At 33.3% G+C, this 23,790-nt stretch overlaps 3 protein-coding genes across 4 annotated transcripts; 1 reads left to right on the forward strand and 2 right to left on the reverse strand.

Annotated features, from left to right (window-relative positions):
- Positions 1-221: 221 nt before the first annotated feature.
- Positions 222-3,095, reverse strand: LOC25501131 (probable pectinesterase/pectinesterase inhibitor 47). The gene is made up of 3 exons (XM_013589736.3): positions 2,200-3,095; positions 1,322-1,679; positions 222-1,007 (listed from the first exon to the last, which is right to left on the reverse strand). Exons 1-3 carry the CDS (start codon positions 2,989-2,991, stop codon positions 307-309), a joined length of 1,851 nt encoding a protein of 616 aa, XP_013445190.1. The 5' UTR covers positions 2,992-3,095; the 3' UTR covers positions 222-306.
- An 11,135-nt stretch (positions 3,096-14,230) lies between these two features.
- Positions 14,231-20,103, forward strand: LOC25501133 (snRNA-activating protein complex subunit). 2 transcript variants are annotated; one of them, XM_024772557.2, is made up of 10 exons: positions 14,231-14,548; positions 14,629-14,695; positions 14,990-15,027; positions 16,066-16,123; positions 16,409-16,497; positions 16,588-16,663; positions 16,808-16,903; positions 17,038-17,163; positions 17,240-17,500; positions 19,540-20,103. In XM_024772557.2, the coding sequence occupies exons 1-10, from the start codon at positions 14,343-14,345 to the stop codon at positions 19,822-19,824; spliced, it is 1,302 nt and encodes a 433-aa protein (XP_024628325.1). In that variant the 5' UTR covers positions 14,231-14,342; the 3' UTR covers positions 19,825-20,103. The 2 variants fall into 2 exon arrangements, with proteins under 2 accessions (XP_024628325.1, XP_013445192.1); XM_013589738.3 differs by having other exon boundaries at positions 17,068-17,163.
- Positions 20,104-20,218: 115 nt separating this feature from the next.
- Positions 20,219-23,246, reverse strand: LOC25501134 (uncharacterized). Its single transcript, XM_013589739.3, has 9 exons — positions 23,164-23,246; positions 22,848-23,071; positions 22,640-22,739; positions 22,332-22,547; positions 22,024-22,239; positions 21,782-21,930; positions 21,468-21,668; positions 21,294-21,382; positions 20,219-20,615 (listed from the first exon to the last, which is right to left on the reverse strand). The coding sequence occupies exons 1-9, from the start codon at positions 23,216-23,218 to the stop codon at positions 20,420-20,422; spliced, it is 1,446 nt and encodes a 481-aa protein (XP_013445193.3). The 5' UTR covers positions 23,219-23,246; the 3' UTR covers positions 20,219-20,419.
- Between the last annotated feature and the right edge of the window lie 544 nt (positions 23,247-23,790).

Raw genomic sequence — 23,790 nt, forward strand, 5'->3', positions numbered from 1 at the left:
AAAAGATTTGAAAAGCTTACAATAAAAAAGCAATGGCTTTTCATTTTAACAGATTAATAATTTGTGTAAAGTTGAAAAGGAAGGTGTTTACACTAGGGAGGTGTTTTTGTTGTTTAAGACCTTCCCTTTTTCTATTATTTTGTTGAAAAAAACATATAAAGAAAAACATTATAAAAATAGCTTTTACATTATCAAAAAAAGAATATTACATGACCCTTGGATCCATGATAACTTTATTTTTTTTATTTCAATCAAATTCCAAGCTTACATTACATCTAGCAAATATAATGAATCAAATTTATTACTTCAATCATCTAAATGTAGTCCTTCAGTGTAAGGTACATCTGTATCAGGAAGCCAAGTATTCCCCAATGTAAAATTAAGCACAGTGAAATTCCAAGCTTGATTAGGAGTCATTAAATTGTAACCATGCCATTGTACCCTATTATGAGTTATAGCACCAGGTCCATAATTATCAAACTCACCATAAAATAGTGTATCTAACCCAACTGTTCCATTCCATTCTAACCATCCAGAAGGTTGAATTAAATCACCAATATATGATTGCAAATAAACAGTCCTTGAATACACTTTCCATGGTCTTCCTAAGTAATTCTTAGTTGAATTCAAATCTACAGCTAAATCATCAGCAGCTTCAATCCTACAATTTTGTATTGAAATTCCTGTGTTCTGATTTGGATCAGTTCTACCTTGTGCTGTTATAGCATTTTTTTGATTTGCCATTGGTTTTCTTGCAAAAATGTTGCAAGATTGAAGTACTGCGGCCGCGTTGCCGAAAATGAAATCAACTGTGCCATAGATGTCACATTCTCTGTAGAATTGTCTGAGGGAGTGGACATAGAGTGTGTCTTGGTATCCTTCGAAACTGCAACGGTAGAATATGGAGAGATCTGCATTGTTTCTTACTGCTACGGCTTGGTGCTTTTGAGGACCTGCTGTGTTTCTGAATGTTATGTCCACTGCTATAAATCTCTCTCCAGAAACAGCTGCATTATGCAAATAAAGTAAGGTCGGATTATTAAAAGAAAAATAACGGTTTAACATGACCGCATTCTATGTTATCACGTAGTACTGACACTTCAGATTAAAGTCGTGCGCGGTGTTCAACATATGCGTTGGTGTCTAATACCGAGATGTGAGATGTTATATTTAATAACTTTAATTTTTTTAAACTGTTACGGATGTGTACGTGTTAGGTGTCATATGTCTGGTGTTCGTATATAACTATATATGCTTTATTAGGTTTTAGTTAACTTTTTATTGAAAAATCTCTAGTATAGTTGAAAAAAATTTGACTTACCAAAGGTTGAAGAATTAAAAGTTGTCCAACCATCTATCACACTATGATTTCCTGTGATGCAAGTCTTGTTAATACCATCACCAATAAGCAAGATATTCTTCTTATGTTTTGTAATAGTAACATATTCCTCATATACTCCTTCTCTGACATATATAAGAAAATAGCCATCTTCTGCCTTCAAATTATGAGGTGCAGCATCAATGGCTTCCCCAATAGAAGTGAAGTTTTCTGTGCCATCAAGACTCACAATAACATATTCTTTCAGTAAAATTCCTCTATTTTCGCTTTCTTTAAGAATCCTTTCGTGTCTTAAACAGTTTGAGGAGTTATTGCTGCAACTGTGTTTTGTGTGAAGAAGCTGCAACAAGTAATGTTACAATTTTAGACTTTCAAATTTCAATTAACAATTTTGACTTTATAAATGTATACAAGATGACAAGTGGCATATAAGAAGAAGTTGATATAACTGGGGGGGGGGTGTTACTTGTGAGTTGCACGTGCAGGTTCTTTCCATTAATGACACAAACGATTAACGAACATGAAATCACGTGACTGATCATAAATTATATACTACTACTCAGAATTTATTTAGCTAAAACCGAGGTTGACCAGAATTTAATCAATCCTTGGATCCAGCCGGTTAACATATTTTACGTTATTAATCCCACTAATTAAATTTCTAGCTCTGACTAAACATTTAATTTGCGTATGGCTCTAGGTGGTGATTAGATTTTGATAACACAACAATAATAGTTTTTTTTTCTCTAAACTTAAAATATTTTTATTTGTTTTAGTTAATTACTATGATATTTATACGAATTTTCATCGCCGTTTAATAAAAACATATTTAATAAAATATAGATAAAGAAAATAGTTACCTTAATAAGCTTTTTAAGTGGCTGTCTGACCTTGTAAGCCTTAGTAGGAAGACCTTGTTTGCGAGTCTTTCGTTTCTTAATATTTTTACTCAAAGCTTGAGTGGCCAACCCAAGTGAAATACTATATAATTGTGTAACATTACTCAATGGCACAGCAAGTGCATTAGCAATGTTACTTTTAGTCACAACCAACCCATCAAAACAAGTATAATGATTAGTAGCCACAGCACTAAGATAAGTTTCAACTTTTTCCACCAACACATCGGTGTTGTTAAAAGATGATGAATCAGCTGATTTAAGTTCATCTCGAACTAACTCTAAGTAATCTACATTGAGCTGGTTTAGTTCACTACAATCATCTAGTGCCGCGATTTCGGCATGGTTAAGAGAAGTAGAGTGATGATGTTTTTTGAGAAAGTCTTTGAATACTTTGGATAGTTTTTTGGCTTGTTTGAGACTTTGTTTTATTGAGAATTTTCCTAAGTGGTAGGGGTCCGTAGGAGAGGAACGGATTGAGGAGAGAATGGAACGACATAGTTTTGGATATAATGTTGATTTGCATGCTTTGGAAGAAGAGGTAGAAGTAGAAGGAGGAGGAGGAGAATGAGAAGGAGAAGGAGAAGGAGAAGGAGAAGGAGATGAAGAGTGAGAAGGAGAAGGAGAAGAAGAAGGAGAAGAAGAATGAGAAGGAGAAGGAGAAGGAGAAGAGGTTTGTGCTTGGAGGAGAAAGGGTGAAATGAGGAAGAGGGAGAGAAGAAGGAGAACAATGAAGGAAGTTGATGAGTTTGACATTGTAATTAATTAGGGTAATGGATTGATTAAAACTAGGGTTGATTTAAGGTTATGGTTTTGAATATGATTTTGTTGGAATGAGAGGGATTTATAGATGAAGAAATTAAGTTGAGGAAACGTAAATGGGTTTAGAACGTGACTTGTAGGATGGAACTGTGGAATTATTTTTAAGGAATAAGAGCACGTATATGAAGCATGACTGTCGGTTTATGCATGCAGAAAATGGCGATAAATAATGCATTGTAGACGGTGTGAGAACGTGACTTTGATTGAAGTAATTATTATAGTTATGGAATATTGCTTATACACGTACGGTAAAATTCAAACTTGATCTCATGCACAGTCAAATATTTAAAATTATGAAAAATATATTGTAGGTAGGATCACAATTCCTTTCAAGTAGAGGAATCTTTAATAGGATTCCTGCATTCAAATCTCCTACAACATTTGTACATATAAAAGGAGTTTCTTTATTTTACTCACCTAACGTAGATTTTTATTTTGTCTTTTATTGAAATTTATATTGAATGTAGGCACCTATACCTCAAGTAAAGGAGAAACACTTGCTTGGTCACAAGCATAAATATGTATCATTTAGGCACACATAAGGGAAAAGTGTGAAAGAGAAAGAAATTAATAAATATATCTTTTTGAAATAATTAAATGATAGATATTTTAATGAATATGTGCCTAAATGATTTTAATTTGGTTTTGTGTTCATACAAGTATTTCTCCAAGTAAATATGACACGGTTTTTGAATTGCAAAGGAAGTATGTGGATTTTCCTTCTATAAAAGGATTAAAGGTTGGCTTTTCTCATTTTTTAAGAAGTGCCCTTAACACCATTCCAGTCTTTTATCTATCATTATATTTAATCTTTGAGATGTCAATCAATGTATGAAAGTTCATCATTCAGATTCAAAGAGAATTTCTTTCGGGTGGAAGTGTATTGGGAAGACTTGCGGAGTGTCGAGTGTGAACACGAGTTCAATGCCGTTAAACCGCTAGCTTGCCATTATGTGTTGAAATGCCAACACCTCATGTATTGCACATGTATTTTGTTATTAGTTTTAAATTATTAGAAAGTCAAGTTTGAGTCCCTATCAGCATAGATCAGTTGGCAGGGACATGCATTATTATATGTAGGGGTTGAGGTTGACACTCCACTTATTCACGGATGAATTCTAGCCACTGTACTACTAGACAAAAAAATCAAGTTTGATTGTTTCTTCCACTTCTTAAAGACATGCAAGCTTAGTATAATTGTTAAAACACAAAAATTTGAAAAATCATAAGCTACTCTAAACTTGTCCCACTTGACGTTCAAGTGGGTTTGCAGGAATGTGGACAAGTTAATAGATAAACTCACAATTGGTGGATTTGTTCGTTTGAAACATATCTTTGGATTCAATTCAGGTTTTTGGGTTGTAATTGACCAAAAATGGTTTGAAGGTGGACTGAAATTGAAATGACGGTTATGTTTAAACAAACATAAATGTAAAACAGTTTGAATTAAAAGACAGAATTGTATATGACTTAAAGATTAAAATCCATAATATATTGACTTTTAGTTTACAAACTCTAAATTTCTCTCGCAGTAAAAATATAACATAAATAGTCAACTCGAAAAAAAAAATACTGCCTTAAAAAGAGAGAAAAAAGAGAGTAAAGCTTAAAGTAACACATTCTTAATTTTTCCCATATATAAATAGAATTATGTTAAATTGTGTCCTAAAAGCACATATTAATATTCCATTAATATTTGTGCATTTAACGAATTAAAAGTTAACAAATTAAATGTAATACACAAATTCTAACAAAAAATTTCTACATTTAATTTAACTTGTGCCCTTAACATTTTCCATATAAATATCACGACTCTGAATTAGTCAATGTGTAAAGTTGGTCATAGTGTGGACTAAAGAGACAGCAATATTTATCAATGGTACATTTTTTGCATGGAAGCTTCATATATGCACAACAATGCACGTTTCCACAAAGGTTTTTGCATGGTCATGGAAGACAATACTCTCAACTTGCTAAAACAACATAGTACAAGTTGGATTTAAATTTACAGTCAAGTCAACTAATAGCTGTTTTCTCCCAAGTCAACGTAATTGTAATAATTTGCTTGTTGTGAAGATCTGTTCCCAATGTCAAAGCCTTAATTAACATCATAGTATAGTACTAAATGTGAATACAATCTTTTTTTTGCATAGATGTAAATGATTTAAATTTAAATATTCATGGACATTTGGAATGAGTTTATGTGTACAACTCAGATTTTGAATGCCAAATATGGTTGTGGACGGTTCTGGACTACATCATGTGAGCTAGCGTGCTCCATATGCTTTATTATTAGGGAACCCTACCAAAAATAAAACACTTATTATGGGCTATAATGGTTATTTTTTCAATTAAAAATATAATTAAAACACTTATTTGTCGTAAAAATACAAAGATAAATAGAGGATTAAGAAAATTGCCATTTTTTTAAGATATAATATTTTACTGCAATTTTTTTTCAATGAAGTCAAAATTATTAAAATCTTATTTACCACCGATAATTCCTCATTTTATTTCTTCATATTCCAAAAAAACTATATCTCTATATTTGTTTCATTACAAAATATGGAATAGGATGTGTGTTATAGAAGAGAAATAAACAATGTGCTAAGAAAGAAAAATGTTAATTTTTTATATACATAATGATTTATAAAATAATTATGTCAAACATTTAATCTTTTGTAATATAATTTAAGTAATAATATATTCTCATATAATCTTTTATATGAATATATTCTCATGTAAAATATTTAGTGTTTAGAGTTTGACTTTGTAACCTCAAGACACATAATTCAAATCTCACATGTGACAGTTGTAACAGTTGTAACACGACATTAATGTCGTTTATTATTTTTTTGAAAAAATTAGTGTCATTCTTATTAATTAAATTTTCCTATAATTTTTTTTTATGTAAAATATTCTATTTTTATCTTCAATACTATATTTTTTGGTGGTTAGGGGTCGAAGCCAGACATTTAATATATAAATAATCAAGTGATGAGTTTAAATGAAATGATAATACATATACTCAAGTATGACAATTTATTTTAAAATCAGGTAGTGTTAGTAACACTTACTTATTTATGAGAAATGATATTTGAACATCTATTTTGTGACAATTTTTGCTACAACTTTTTCTCTCATACTCACATTATTTTTTACTTTATCTCTCTATTGCTTTGATTTTTGTGCAAATACCTATTCTTTCTTTACAAATTATGATTGTCCCCATAAATTATCAATTAAAGATTGTTCAAATAACACTCCTCCTTATTTATTGAGTGAAAAAATTCATATGGATCTCATCATGTTAAAAATTGATGACACATAATGAGGAGAATCACATGAGGTTTCAACTAATAAAATAGTGGATATGGAGAGAAAAAAAATTGTGACAATGAGTGTGGGTAATTAATATATGAGCATCTCTTAGAAAAGTGAGAGGTGCATATTAATTAATGTGTATTTGGGTCATAAAGTCCTAAGTTCATATCATTTAAAGGCATGAGCATATAAAGTGATTATCATCAACAACTGGTTAACAAATCAAAGGTAAATTTTATATGTGCACCGTAGGGTTGAAATTGTTGGGTTATGAGGAGAGCTCAGGGATGTTCGCATTGGCAAATAGCAACGACACAAGTTAGATGCTAGATCTTAATCAAAAATCTTAAACATTGAGTTAATTATTCCTCTTACTTATGTACTACTCCACACTCAAGTTTCAATCTAATATGTGAGATTTTTAACTCACCTCACACTTGCTACATCAATATCTCCCTATACAAATATCTACTGTTATTCTACTTTTCTTAGGAAGGTTCGTCTAGTAAGGTGGTTTGGATAATATGAAAATTAATTTGGTGAGTTAGGAGAAGGTTTGTCTATCTAAGGAGGGCCTGGAGTAAAAAATTTGCAATTGTTCATTGTTCAGATGGCTGCCAGATTATGATGATGATTTTTCAGCAACCGTTAAACGTGTTTGGATCACAGCCGTACTATAAAAAAATTGTGCATTTGGATAGCGTTTATTGCAAGACTTCCAAAAAGAGTAGGATTGTGGAAGAGATGAGTAATAAGAGATGTGCATCAACAATGTCATTTCAATATTGATATTCAAATGGATGGGAGTTATGATTAGAGGGTGGAGTTCCGAAGTGGTGAAGTACTTTCTTATTTATCAACCAGTGCAAAGGAAAGAAAGGAAAAAGGTATCTCGTCTCGTGTGGTTGACAATGGATCGGTGTATTTGGTTTGAGCAGAATGATGTTCTCTTTAACCGTAAAGTGGCTAACTCTGGAGGTGGTTGATCAAATTAAGCGTCTTTCTTGGTCATGCTCATGGTTAATATGCAAGGAGGTTAGTGACAAAAATTTAGCTTTTTCGGAATGGTGGTCGAAAACACTTGTTTCTCTCAAAGTATCTTGTTGTCGACTCGTTGTAATTGATTTCGAATATCCCTTGTACTCACTTTAAACAATATTTGCTTATAAAAAATAGAAACTGTAAAAGCTCAAAACCGTAAGAAATTTTACCGAATACTACTCAACTTGTCCGTAGACATCGAGATCTCCCAAAGGAAACCTGCCCACCAAGGTGGATTCTAACAGAGAGATTTTGATGAGACCAAAACGCGCAACGGAATATACAGTGTTCTTTCAATTCTCCATCTTTGGCAAAACTAAAATTTCAGCAAAAATAAAGCAGATCCTGATTCGTTTATTGAACCACTTCCTCATGCGGCTGCTATGTTTTTCAACTATCTAGTGTGAAACTTTTCTTAGGCATGCTACTGCTGTTGTTTTTAGGAACTTTGAGATTTTAATTCACTTCCTAACCATCAACATAACACATGGGATAAAACCATACATACATACATACATACTTTCTTTTTCTTCTAACTTGGTGGGACTCCCATTGATGAGGGATCCACCCAACAGATTTGAAATCATTTTATACATCCTTGGAAATTTTTACGGTATGATTAAAATCCAAAACAGGCAGCAACACAACATCCAGAAAAAACGCGCTAACCAGAAACCCAGCAAAACAGATATGCAGTAGCAAAATGAATAGGCATGAATACTTTTTATACATCAACAAGTTTTAAAACAATGAACACTGATTTAAAACAACAAGTTTTAAGTTCTCATCAAACTAACTAGTCTGAACCATCCTTCATTTTCAAACACTTCTTCTACACATATACAACTTCCGGGGTAGAATGAACAAACGGAACAAATTGATTATGAGAATGAATCAACGACACGCCTCCCAACCACCATACATTGAGGTAAATGTTCCACCACCATTAGCATGTGCATAATCAAGGACTGCTTCTCGAGCACAATGTTCCCATGCTCTAGCTACATCCTTAATCAACCATGGTTGCTTCGTGCTTTGCAGTTTAAGTCTCAGCTTTGCTTTTGCTTTCTCAAAAAGAGCTCTCAGGTCATCACTGCATGTAATCAAATTATGAAACACAAATTATGGTCAACAGCTATACATTGCAAATATTGTCCATCATCAATCAAGTATACCTATATATATGCTACTAAAGATAAATTTATGAGTGTTAGATGCACACAATTTACCAAATACTATGTCCATTAAATAAAAGAAAATCAATCTAAGCGCATCTTCAATGGGAATTGCATAGAATTTTCTTATCGATAAAAGATTATTTATTTAGCATGTCACATGAGATATTGGGTTTTATAGATTTAATCAAAGTTACATGTTTAAGAAACTTTGGAAATGATGTTTATTAACAATAAAAGCTATTGCAACTCATGTATTTCAATATATTAACTATTGTAATATCAACTCATGTATGTATAGTCCGAAGATCCTAAGCATCGAGATTCTCTCTGCATCATCTATATTAACAAAAAAATTGAAACCATAAAATTAAAAACAAACTTCCTCATTTATATTATGTATCACTTTCAGTGTGCTGCACTAACATGTAACATCTACAACATCAGATCAACCTCTCTTGAAAATTCATTTAATTGATACTAAATAGTCTCAAAGTATACAAGCATAACCTGATAACTACTCAGAACTAGATGCATAATTGCTTATATCTTGATAATACAATGGTAGTCTCTAACCTGACTGTCAACGGCAATTCGTCCAGAATAACAAGAGAGGAAGACGGATAACTTTCAGGAATAAACAACCGCAGTGGTTTGATCAATGACTACAAAACCAATATACATAGTCGATGAGATGAAAATCAAAATGGTCAATGCAAATAATTCAAAACAGAATATAAAATCATTTACCTTTTTATCAGAAGTAAAGTGAGATACAAGGTTTTGATTGATAGACACTGCATTGTACATAATTTTCACAAGTAATCCTTCACTTTGTTCGGCAGCTACTCCAACTACACTTTCAACAATTTCCTTTTTAGCGATAACCACCTCACTGTCGAACAATCGATTGTTAATGTCTTTTATTTCTGCTAAAATATTCTGATTTTCCTGCTACAGTTAACAATGTGACAGTAAAATTCTTGTAAGAAGTGAGAAAAAAATAATGGTATACTCTTCTAGTAGATTTCAATGGTAGAAAAAAAGGAGGAGGAAGATTACCACAGCTGGAGGGCATTTTCCTTTCATTGTGAATGAATCCGGTTCAGGTGCCGCAACGTCAGTGAACTGATTGAAACCTTCACCTATGCTAGCACAAACGCCAGGAGTATCAAAGGTGGTTGCAACAAAGCTGCGAGGCATTTTCCATCCTGTGGGAACAAATCATTGCAAGTCATAATCTTGCTGATGAAAATACATCAATATCAAATGTAATTGAAACACTTCAGTGGTGAGACCCCACCTTCCGGACTAGTAAAGGTTGGTATTTCGTCATTCAAACGGACAACCTTTTCAATGTCACCAACTGCTGCACTTAGTGCTTCAGGCGACATAGATGTTATCTGAAAAAAATATCAGATTCATTGAATTTACTATGTATCAGCACTCAACTTTTATGAGTCAATGAAAAAATAAATAAGGTGCAAGCACAAGTTTATAGGCCTACCACTTTTATCAATCTTTGCATTTCAGGACATAGCTCTTCAGAACCAAGAGTAGGTTTCTGAGAATCTTGATTTTGATTATTGCTTTCTTCTTTCAAGGGTGAAATCCTCTGAGTGTTGGCGTGTTTACCAAATGCTTCAGTTTCTGAGATCCTTGGAGCGTTGTTGCTTACACCAAATCCTTGCAATGAAATGTTTGTCTTCTGTTCTACAGCATTGCCGGGACCTAAGATTGAAATATATAGCAAATAAATGTTTTCCAGCAACCTCATATAGGTCATTTAAGAATCTACAAAGAAGTGTCAACTAATGGTTACCTTTTACGATCGATGGTGGGTTTATAATACCACGCTGTGAACTGCCAATTGGCATTGCAACTCGGTGATCTTGAATAAAGGTATTGTTCTGCCAATAAATTTGTTGTTAAATGATGTAACTTGTTATTAAATGATGTTTTTTTTCTTTCAAATACTTGCGGTAAATGGCGCTATTTTTGTTTCAAATATTACGGATTGAGAAAATCAAGAATTAAACGGGTCAAAAACCTGTTGCTTGGATTGCACATCAGGTGACTCTTGCTTGTTAGGTTTCATGAAAATCTTTAAGAGTAATTGTACGTAATCATCTACTTTGGTCGCTTGATCCTTCATATCAGTAGTGATCTGGCTTTTACTCAGTTCAAAGAGTGAAAAAAGATCTTCTATTCCACTTCTATGATATCTAAATTTTTTCAAATCTCCTTTGTTTAAAACTTGAGTTGAAGATTCAGCCTGAAGAAATTTAATATAAACAGGAAAAATTAAGAAGGATGATATGAAAATGAGAGTTTTCTAGAATCATAATTTGTTTGAAAAATTCACAAACCTGAAGTCCTTTGCAAAGCTTTTTGTGAATTGCATGGACCAGAGGGTAGTATTTTTCCTTTAGAAGTTGAAGCTGCAATAAGAAAGTAACACAACATATTACTAACTATTGTTAATTATTGGAGAATCATTGAACATAAACAATCCACACACAAACAAAATTACTAGTATGTTAGTGGTTTACTTTTTTTCTTGGTTAGACAAATGATACTAACTTAGTTGTTATGTTAATTTCCAAGGTTTGAACCTTGACCCTCCTTAAAACTTGTTTTCTCTTTTCTCAGCAACTGACCAAAGATCCTAGATTAACCAGAGCTCAGTGTGATCTGCTTTCAGTCTAATTCATCGATTCAAAAGCATAATTGAACCAATATACACAGTATGCATGTATCCTTTGTGCCGCACTTTAGTAGAATTTCATTAATCATGTGAACAATATGAAAGCAATTTTAAGATATTGGATAAAGAAAAAATGTGGAGAGAAGGAGTTTATGAAAATTTTGAAACAATTTTAGTAATTACGTACCCTTTTATAAACATCCTCCTGCCAGTCAATGTTTGCATCTGTTCCTGCTTCAAGAAATAGAATGATCAGAATAATAGCACATCCTCAAGGATAAAATCAAATGTTGGTCAATCAAGCATTAACATTATTGAACTATGGTCTTGTTGTGGAAATTACAAGCTTCTAAGACTATCATTAGAAATTAACCATTGCAAATATGTATCCCTAGCACTATTGTAGAATCCTTGTTTAGACTAAAGAGTATCTTAGCATTACTAGTGAAACATATCAAGACCAACCGATTAATGTAAACCCATTCTTGTCTATAGGAGCAACAAGGCTTAGTTTTGAAGGTTAGGTAAGTTTCCAGTACCATGGAAGCGTTATAGAAAACATACTCAAACCATTTCAATATGTAAAGAAGAGAATAATTCACCTGTGGCAGAAGTGTTAGTGAACATTTTTTTGGCTTTAGCAACCTCCGCTTCCATCAAACTATTGTACTCAGCCTGTAAACAGATTTAGTATGTTTATTGATTTTATATAAAGCAGAAGTGTATAACTACAAAAAACACTTTGTATCGACGAAGGTAGTTATAGCATCAATTTTGTTTTAAAAACTACTCAAAGTAGCTTCTCAATATAATCAGAAATCTAATTCTTTTCAAAAGCTTAAACCTGACACGCTTTGAATTCTTTAGAAAGAGATTTTTTGTAAAATAAAAGTCGATTCTTTGAATATATACTTGCAGAGACAAGCAAAGTCCCTGAACTGAAAATCCACATGAAGGATAAAGTGTATTTGCAATATGAAAATCATAAGCTTAAAAGTGATACCTCAGTTTTGGCAGAAGCATTCACTTTCTCCTCAAGTGTTTCTGCTAATCGAGCAAGCTCATATAAACTAATTGATACTTTATTAAGAGCACGGTGCTTGATTAAATTTTCCTTGCTGCATCGATTATATTCCATTTAAAGATAATGTCAGAATATTGAAGAGGTTCCTAAAAGCTATAAACATAAAGAATTAAAAGTTTTTAACAGTAAAGAATTTAGTTATTAGAAGCTATATACAATTACAATATCAGATACTCTTTGTCAAGCCAAATCTGTCAGTGCAATCAAAGATAACTTGATACCTAAACAACATGATACTAAGGTTTATGATAAATCAAAAGAAAATGCGTAATTTCGAATCATATTTTATGTTTTCTTACACTTTCTCAACAACACTTTTTCGGTACTCTATCCTTTTCCTTCTCGCGGTCGCATTGTTGGCTACTTGCTTACCAGGTTCCATTTTGTTTGAAAAGTACTCAAAATTTCCCTGAAAAGTCACAAATTTTGTGAGAAATTAAAAATTGGAAGAGCACTTATACAATGAAATCAAGTAACTTCCTCAACAGTTTGAATGCAATGTAGCAAACTTTGCATGTTCAAACGAAGTAGTTTAGGTTAGATTCATGAAATGTAAAAAAAAAATGAACAAAGATTATATAGAACATGAATTAATCAATGATTGAATTTCATATCTAGAAAAATAAATTAGTTATTGTAACTGCATGAAAATTTTGATTTTACATGATTACAAAATTGAAAAAACATGCAATGCAATAGTTCACATATAAACATAGTCAATGATGAATCAAGAAGAACAAGAACATGTATCAAGAATCCATAAAACAGACTTGTTAAGAACGAAATATACCTTTTGTCACACGCAAAACAGGAGAGAGAGAGAGAGAGAGAGAGAGAGAGAGAGAGAGAGATGAGTTTGTTATAAGAAGAGAACAAAAAAGAAAGTGTTGTTGTTTTTGTTATATGGTTTGAGTTTCACGTTTTGTTTCATATAAGCGCGCCACTGAATTGGAAGTTCAAATATACAAAACAACGCTTACTTGGCAATGTTATGAAAAGGTGATGACTTTTCGTATTACACTTTTGGATTGAACTTTACATTTGCAGTTTAACTTCTCATTTGAGTGTAATCAGTTAGTTATCACAGCTGTAATTAGTTACTATGACTTCTCACAGCTGTAACTGTTAGTTAAGTTTATTCTTTTCTTTTCATTGATTTTATAATTATTTTGAATCCTTGAAAAAATAAGAATAATTTTCTTACATAATCATCATACATCAATAGTGTAAAAGATTTTACATTGTCAGCAAATTACAATCAAGTATAATTTTTATTTACTATAAATATTTACTTGTGAATAAGATTCATTATTTACTATAAATATTTATTTAATATGATATGATTTAATTCGATACATGTGTAAAAATATTTTATTTAATGAGCATAAATAAATTCAATTCAATTTTCTTTCATATCAATATACTAGTTAGAGCTCACACGAAAATGTGAAATAGTGGAGTATCCAGGGTTGAAATCTTAATCCTTAAATATAATATATAATATCCATACCAACCAGATAATTGCAAAATTATTTATGGTTAAAAAAAGAAATATTGGTTTTACATGAAGTATAAAACCTATGTATAGTAGGAATTACTTTGTAGTATACATTAAAAACCAGTAATATTTTGTGAAAAAAGAAATTACTTTGTATGAAAAAAGAATTGAGATAGCTCAGTTGGCAGAGATATGCATTATTATATGCAGGGATCGGAGTTCGAACCCTGTACACCTCAGTTACAGCCATTAAAAAAAAAAAAAATATACCGGGAGTAGAGACTAGAGAGTACCATACCTTTTTTGACAGAGTACAGTACTATAGTGGTTTGGGTAAAGAGATTAATCTAACGGTAAAAAAATAGAGGGAGATGAATGTAGTTGGTAAAATTTTCATCTTCTTCTTCATCTCAGCGGGCTGAACCACTCAACCACCGCCACAACGACAGTGAAATAATGGATGAACAGTTCGAAGGCGATGATCCTTCGATCCCTATTGCAAGGGGTGGCCCCATTTACATCGCCAATATGGTTAACTCCTCCATAACTAGCGTTCATCTTTTTCAACATCGACTTCTTTATCAAGTGAAGATTCTACAAGCTGAGCTATCTCAACATTCTTCTTCTTCTTCTACTTCTCATCATGATGATGATGATATCTCGTATGTATATTATGCACACTCTTTCTCTTTTCTCTACTTTCAAAACGCGTATATAACTATTTTATTCATTCCTTTTACAGTGTGGATGACCTTAAACTATTTACACAAGATGAGTTAATGGACATGGCTTTCAAACAAGCCTTTCAGGTATGCATGCTCTTCTCAATATTTTATTCCTAAATGTGTCACTGTCATTCATTACTTTAATTCCTAAATTTATCAAAATTGCAAACACATTCCCAACTTTCTCTTTTATTACTCATTTTCATCTTCCAGGATGTGTTTGCAATTTCCATACATTTCACATTATTTTTACTTAATTTACTTCGGTTGAATTTACTTGGGTTTACATCAGACATTAAAATGATTGTTTGTTTATTTTTTTAATTATTTAATTTTTAATATGGTTTGTATCGTTAATCAAAATGTTATTACATACAGGGTAGAGAGAACAACGAAAACCGTCCACCTAATGCAAGGTCAGTCACTTCCACTCCCTTTTTCTGCTCTTATCCTTATCTTATGCATTTTTAACGTGATTTTTTTTTTTTTAAATGACAAATGTTAGTAATTAGTTGTTAGATTAGTTTTTCTCCTTTATCCGAGTTTGAACCCAGGACCTCCATCCAACTCTATCCCTTAGCTCAAATCAGTTGAGCTACTCAACCCCCCAACGCGGAATTTGTATAAATGGATTAAAGTAGTGATTGTATGTATGCTTGAACTTTTATTATAAAGTGTTAGACAATTATATAGTACTGTACTTGTTCTGAATTCATTAGTTTAAATGCATATACATTAGGCCTAAGTATGTTGTTAATCCTAGATAGTGGCGCGTAGAACCAAACTGCAAAAATGCTATAGCGGTATAGTGGATAGCAGGATGACCGCTATTGTGAAGACTAAAAAACGTTGTACAGAGTAAAGTAAACATCAATTTCAACAAGATACTGAAGTATTCAAAATAGAAAAATACACAAAATTAAAGAGATGATCATACTTAATAACTATAATCAACTTTGTCATTTCACATCAAAATTAGTTCTAAATGTAATCAAAATGACATCCCTCCAAAACAACAAAATCAAGTTCTAAAAGTAAACAAAATGACAAGCAATTAAAATCAAGTTCTAAAACTAATCAAAATCATGCTTCTGCATCTGCGTCTTCCTCATCTTCACTTCTAAATTCCACCACATCAATATTATCTTGTTTATCGCTTGATTCAATTCAAACTCTTGTTCTTCCACCTCCAACTCCTCAACTCCATTAGCCACAACCCACAGCTGTAGTGAGTCTAGATTACTATAGCAGTAATAGCAGGGTTGCCACATTTCTAGCCGCCCGCTGCTGAAGGCAGCTCACGGGGAGATCGTGTCATGCCTAACCCTACCGCTTGCTATTCCACTATAGTGTCGCTATAGGGCACTATTGACAACATACTAATAATAATAAAGATATTGTATCCAGTTCACTTTCAACGTCTCTTAAGAAACTATTGTTTCATTTGGTAGCAGGTGTCCGGAGAAGAATCACAGGAAAACAAGACGTGGACCAAATAATCCCATTCTTGATGTATGTTAACTCTACTCTCTTGAAGCATTTATGGTTCCCTGTAAATATTTGATGCTTATATTTTTTTCGTCTTGGAATAAGTTAGTTAAACATTATTTACATTTTCACCCGTTAACCATTTCTTTAATTGCTGTTGCATATTATTTGACCAAGTTTGCTTTTAAAATAAATTAGTCAGATAATGCTAACTGTTAGAAGCTGGTTCACTTTGGACTTTGAGATGAATGTGTGTCTTGATCTGTTTATTCAGATGCTAACTGTTTCTTATATTTGATTGATTGCCAGAGTAATTGTACAGAAAAGGTGGAGAAGGTTGTGAGAATCAAACAGAAGCAGGAAGAAGACAAGGCGAAAGTCAAACATCATTCATTTGGGTGAGTATTGTGAATATTTATGTGATTATTCCATTTTATATGCTAGATCTAATTAAGGTGTTTTGTCCTTTTGTTTTGTCTTGTTTGCAGGATAAATGAATCTTCCAATAGACCAGTAAGAACAGAAAGGATGATGTCTCTCCGGTCCACAAGTTCTTCCATGAAGGTTTTCCTAAATTTTTTATCTGATTATTGCTTCATATTATTAACGATAATTTCATATTTTCAAACCAGTATCAAAGTTTTATGCATTTCCCCTCTTTTTTCATGTTCATATCGCCTATCATTGTTCTAGTTTAATGTTTGTCAGGTCAACACAGGAGGACTTCAGGAGCACATACCTTTGCATGATCCAGAAGTTGTTCTTTCTGTGGAGATTTACCATAATGTTCAAAAAGGTGTCAAGGTATTAAATGCTCTGATCATGTAGTGAGAATAATTCAAGATCTAATTTTGAACATGAATCTTGTATAACTACCACCAAAATTAACATGTAGGACCTCTCGTTTTTTTTTTTTTTTTTTTTTTTTTTTGGGATAGACCCAAGAGTTGCTAATTCTTGGTGAACAGACGTTAACCGGATTGAGGGACAAGATCTGTTGCTCAACAGACCAGGTTATGCAGAAAGCTGGACAGCATGATCCTTCTGGTTATTTTCTCATTGAGGTATCTACCTATGCTACCTCTTGTAATGAGACAATTATTCCTTCATCAAATCCAACTAAAAGCTAGTTCTTTGCAGGATGTATTTTACACTGATTTGAGGGATACATCTGCTATTGATTTGACCAGACCTATATTCGATTGGCTCCGAAACTCCAAGGAGGAGGCACAGAAGAAATGGGAATATATTATAAATGGAGAACTACAGAAGAAACAAAAGGCAGTCCTTGGGGAAGCATCTGTGTCACACTTGCCCCGTTTCACATCTGTTGAGATGCACAAGATACGTTTTTGTGACATAAGCTTTCAACTAGGTGCTGCATACCTTTATTGTCATCAGGTACTTTCTTTTTTCTGTCACGGGCTTTTTGTTTGATTGTTGCCTTATTTACATTTTCATTGTTCTTTTACTTTAAATATGCCACGGCTCCTGAAACTTGTCTAATGGTTAGGGGTGTGCATAATTCATAAATAAACCAAATTTATGGTTTGGTTATCGATAACTGTTTCACTAAAAACTGGTTATTTTTTAAATTTGGCTTCAATTCGGTTTGGAACTGGTTCAGAACCTTTATATAATGAGAACCTGTTTAATTTGCTTAAACCGTTTTAAAATTGAATTTTTACTTTAAACCCATCAATTATATGTTTTGTTTTCCTTTTTTATGCACTGTGGTGCTAAATAATTTGAGAGTCATCGGGAACTAAGGTAACGACGACACTTTCACAGTATGCATGATCTTGGCATTGGAATATTTTCCAGTAAAATATTTTCTTTTGAACATAAACATTGTTTAGAATAGATTTAGAAGCATTGGAATTTTAAACTGACATAATGCTTATTCAATTTTCTTGGTCCATGACTTGGAATCCTTCGATGCTTATTCAATTTATTTCTTGGCCTATGACTTGGAATCCTTTAATGCTTATTCAATTTTTTTCACCAAAATTGAAGCTAAAATAGAGGACCTAAATTGCAGCAACAATCTTTAATGCTTTATTAAAAAAAAATCATTAAATGTGAAGATAAAATCATGGCAGAAATAGATAGCTCAGACATCTAATTTTGGTACTCTTATGCACGAGATTCCCCAGTACAGATCCAATACAAGACGGTGGTGACGTTCCGCCGACTTTTGGTTATCCATAAACTGGAATTGTTTTCTAACTGATTTCTTGTATTCCAAACAAAGCGGCTCAGGTTTTTTCTATATGGTTTGGGCTTTTAGAGAACATACCAGTGCAGTTCAAATTGTTTTCTAACTGGTTATCCATAAACAGAATTGATTTCTAACTGGTTTCTTGTATTCCAAACAAAGCGGCTCAGGTTTTTTCAACATTATAATATGAAGACCGGTTTTTTCGAAAATCCCTACTTAGGGTAATTGAAAGGGAAGTTTGGCTGAGTTTTGTTATTTCACAGTAGTACAATGTGTCTCAAGTGTAAAGGCAAAACTTCAGCGACGTTTGATGCAAGGATATAATGGAATGAAACAACCTACTATTCCTACTTTTATGTTGTTTGGTTCCATAATTTTTTTTGGAAGTTAAATGTTCTGCATTTTTTACTTCATGCCATGTTCTATTTAGTTTTTTAATATCCATCAAACATAGTAAAGAATCCATAAGTTTTATTGTGTTGTTTTAATGTGTGCTAAACACTACTTTTAAAGAATCCAGATTTCATGCTAGAATGATGTAAGTTCTCTTTAGAATAACATGTTCTTTACCACTTTGTTTCGGAGGGGTTAAGAGAGAAAGCGAGGGAAGGACTTTGAGGATAAGGGGGAAGAAAGGAAATGAGAAGGGTTGATAGCCCTCCATCTTGCATAGGGTTTTATTTTTCTTTATAGGATTAAAACCCCTTAATTTGGAGGGTTTTGAAAAGTCTCTAACACCTCTCCATACTTTTATAATACTCCCAAAACAAAGAGAATGCTTGTCATAAGCCTTCTTTTCTCCTCCCTACTAAACACTCCCAAACAATGCGAGGGATTCCCTTCATTTCCCTCTCTCACAGTCCCTCCATAGCACTCCTCTCACTTCTCCTCTTGACTCCCAAATAAAGGTCAAGTGAATAGCCATAGTGAAGTGACTATGCAAAGAGAGGATACTTGAGAATAATATATGCATATTCTTTTCTGAGATTGAAGTTGAAGAACGACCGTACACGACCCAACTAGAAAAGCACGAGGCCATCATTGGCTAATATCTAAATTCAAAGGATAGATGATTTATTGAACTCTGCCTCTAGCAAACTCGAACAGGGATGCATTTTCCGAGTCCCAACTAAGATGGTCTTTCATGTGGCCAAATTGATCATTGTTTTCTTGGATATTGGAAAGACGGTTTAATGCAGTGCGTTCTGTCTACATGCAGGGCGACTGTACACATACTTTTGTAATACGAGATATGAGGTCAGTTCATGCTGATGATGTACATAATCGGGCTGTTTATCCAATAGTAACTTTTCAACTGAAGATGCGTTTCAAGAAATGTTATGTTTGCAATATATTCAGAGCCACAAAGGTCACAGTAGATAACAAATGGACACCAAAAAACCCTTGTTATTTTTGTGATGAATGCTTTTCCCTACTTCACCTAGCAGAGGATGGCTCTCCATTGTATACTGACTTCATAGAATATGATTATAACCATGATTAGTTGTTAGCCAACTCAAACAGAGAAAGTTAGGGCACATGTTCTTTAGGAGGCAGTGATGAAGAATCTTGTGCAAAGGGCTGAGGATGAAGTCTGGTAGCAACAGATGTATATTGAAAATGATTCTCAAAGGGACATATATTTTCCTGCTAATTTATGAAAAATATTTATGGCTAACATGCTTCATATTTTGTAAATGATGTGGCTTTGCCTTCTAAAGGGAACACACCACCGAATACAAAAGTCCTTTTGACCTCTTTTGTGTCAATCTAATTTCAGTGTTTTCACAACATCAATTTGGTGTGCAGGTTGAGGCTAGCTAAGTAGTAGATATTAATGATTGTGTTATGAATCATTGTGATTGATAGATCATATTAATTTTTTCACACTGAAAATATATTAAAATTAAACTTCAACAACATATCATGCATACTACTCATCCATACACATTAGGATTATCCCCATAATCATGACTATGAACACTGATTTCAAAGTGTCATCAAACTCAATAGTATGAACCATTCTTAACTTTTCACACTCTTTCTATACATAAAGTATACATCTTCCAGCTGAAACAAACAACGCAAATGGTAATGAATCAACAGAATTCCCAACCACCATACATTGAGGTAAATGTTCCACCACCATTAGCATGTGCATATTCAAGGATTGCTTCTCTAGCACAACCTTCCCATGCTCTAGCTACATCCTTAATCAACCATGGTTGCTTCATGCTTTCCAGATTAACACTCAGCTTTCCTTTTGCTCTCTCAAACAAATCTCTAAAGTCCTCACTGCATGTAATTCAAATTATGAAACACGTATTATGGTCAACAATTATATATTGCAAATATAATCACTCCATCATCTATCAAGTGTATATATATAATACTATGCCCATCAAATAAAAGAAAATTTATATTGTTTTTGTTAACCCTCCGGTTTGTAAGGAAAAGAGGCCCTGATAATCCGGAGTTCGGTTGGAAGGTAAGTAAAGTCTGGCAAAAAATTGTTCCATCCAGGAACCTAACTCATGTTCTCCTGAACAACTCGTCATTGATGAAACTCATTAATCACTTGAGCCAAATTGCTTTGGTGATCTTAACAATGGAATATTATTTTAGTGTGCTTCATGAGATTCTATGTTCTATAGTCAAAACTCAAAATAGCATATTTAAGAAACTAGTTCTTTTTTCTTTTTACTAAAAGAAATTAGTTTGCTAAGCATCTATATTCTCTCTGCATATTCTATATCAACAAAGAATAAGTGAAAAATTAAAACCACAAGACCAAACAGAAACTTCCTCATCGGTCATTTTCCACTCTATATTTGTAGCACTAACATGTATCATCTATTTCATACATACTTCAATAGTCTCAAAGTATACAAACATAACTTGATAACTACTCAAACCTATATGCATAGGAGCTCAAAGGTATAAATGAAAGAGAATACAGTCATAGTCTCTAACCTGTCTTGCAACGGTAATTCGTCCAGAAAAATAAGAGAGGAAGACGGATAACTTGCAGGAATAAGTAACCGCAGCGGATTGATCAATGACTGCAGATGTAATATTCATAGTCAATGAGATAAAAATCAAAATGATCAACGCAAATAATTCCAAACAGAATATAAAAACATTTACCTTTTTATCGGAAGTGAAGTGAGATACAAGGTTTTGATTGATCGTCACTGCATTGTACATGATTTTAACAAGTAATCCTCCAGCATGTTCGGAAGCTAATCCTACTACACTTTCAACATTTTCCTTTTCAGCGATAACCACCTCACAGTCAAACAATCGATTATTTATGTCTTTTATTTCTGCTAAAACATTCTGAATTTCCTGCTAGAGTTAACAATGTGACAGTAAAATTCGTGCAAGAAGTGATATGAAAAAAATAACATCATACTCTTCTAGTAGATTCCAATGGTAGAAAGAAAAAAAATGAAGATTACCACAGGTTGAGAACATTTTCTTCTCTTGGTCAATGAATTCATGTCTGATTCCGCAGCGTCAGTGAATTGGTTGAAACCGTTACACATGCTAGCAGAAACACTAGGAGTATCAAAGGGGGTTGGATCAAAGACGCGACGCATTTTCCATCCTGTGGGAACAAATCATTTCAAGTCATAATCTTAGCTTATGAAAATGCATGAATATCAAATGTAGTTCAAACACTTTAGCGGCGAGACTCAACCTTCTGAGACTCCACCAACGGGACTAATAAAGGGTTGTATTTCATCATTCAAACGAACAACCTCTTCTATATTGCCGAATTCTGCACGCAGTGCTTCAGGTGAATTCAAGTCTGATTCCACAGCGTCATTGAATTGAGTGAAACCATTAAACATGCTAGCAGAAACACTAGGAGAACCAAAGGCGGTTGGATCAAAGACGCGACACATATTCCATCCTGTGGGAACAAATCATTGCAAGTCATAATCTAGCTGATGAAAATGCATCAATATCAAATGTAGTTCAAACACTTAAGTAGCGAGACTCCACCTTCCGAGACTCCACCAACGGGACTAATAAAGGGTTGTATTTCATCATTCAAACGAACAACCTCTTCTATATCGCCGAATGCTGCACGCAATGCTTCAGGTGAATTCAAGTCTGATTCCACAGCGTCGTTAAATTGATTGAAACCGTTAAACATGCTAGCAGAAACAGTAGGAGTATCAAAGGTGGTTGGATCAAAGACGGGACGCATTTTCCATCCTGTGGGAACAAATCATTGCAAGTCATAATCTAGCTGATGAAAATGCATCAATATCAAATTTAGTTCAAACACTTTAGTGGCGAGACTCCACCTTCGGGACTAATAAAGGTTGGTATTTCATCGTTCATACGAACAACCTTTTCTATATCTCCGACTGCTGCACCCAGTGCTTGAGGTGAAATAGTTGTCATCTGAAAAAAAAATATCAGATTCATTGAATTTACTATGTATCAGCACTCAACTTTTACGAGTTGATTACAAAATAAATAAGGAGCAGGCATAAAAGTTTATAGGCCAACCGCTTTAATCAATCGTTGCATTTGAGGACTTTGCTCTTCAGAACCGAGAGTAGGTTTCTGACAAACTTGATTATGATTATTGCTTTCTTCTATCAATGGTGAAATTCTCTGAGTGTTGGTGTGTGCACCAAATGCTTCAGTTTCTGAGATCCTTGGAGCGTTGTTGCTTACACCAATTCCTTGGAGTGATATGTTTGTCTGCTGTTCTACAGCATTGCCGGGACCTAAGATTGAAATATATACGTAAATAAATGTTTTCCAGCAACCTCATACAGGTCATTTAAGAATCTACAAAGATGTGTTAACTAATGATTACCTTTTACGACCGACGGTTGGTTTATAACACTGTGCTGTGAACTGCTAGTTGGCATTGCAACTCGATGATCTTGAATAAATGTATTGTTCTGCCAAGAAATTTGTTGTTAAATGTTGTAATTTTATTAAATGATTTTTTATCTAATACTTGTGGTAAATGGCGATATTTTTTTTTCGAATATTACCGATTGAGAAAATCTAGAATTCAACGGGCCAAATACCTGTTGCTTGGATTGCACATCAGGTGGCTGTTGCTTGTTGGATTGCATGAAAATCTTCACAAGGTATTGTATGTATTGATCTGCTTTGATCGCTCGATCCTTCATGTTATTAGTGATCTGGCTTTTACTCAGTTCAAAGAGTGGAAAAAGGTCTTCTATTGCCCTTTTATGATTTCTAAAATTTTCCAATTCTCTTGAGTTAAAAACTCGAGTTCGAGATTCACCCTGAAGAAATTTTACATAAATAGGAACAATTTCTTAGTAAAATTAAGAAGGACGATATGCAAATGAGAGTTTTCTAGAATCATAATTTGATTAAAAATTCACAAACCTGAAGTCCTCTGCAACTATTTCGGTGAATCGCATTGATTAGAGGGTAGTATTTTTTCTTCAGAAATTGAAGCTGC

The sequence above is a fragment of the Medicago truncatula genome, chromosome 8, assembly GCF_003473485.1.
Source record: "Medicago truncatula cultivar Jemalong A17 chromosome 8, MtrunA17r5.0-ANR, whole genome shotgun sequence".
Lineage (NCBI taxonomy): Eukaryota > Viridiplantae > Streptophyta > Magnoliopsida > Fabales > Fabaceae > Medicago > Medicago truncatula.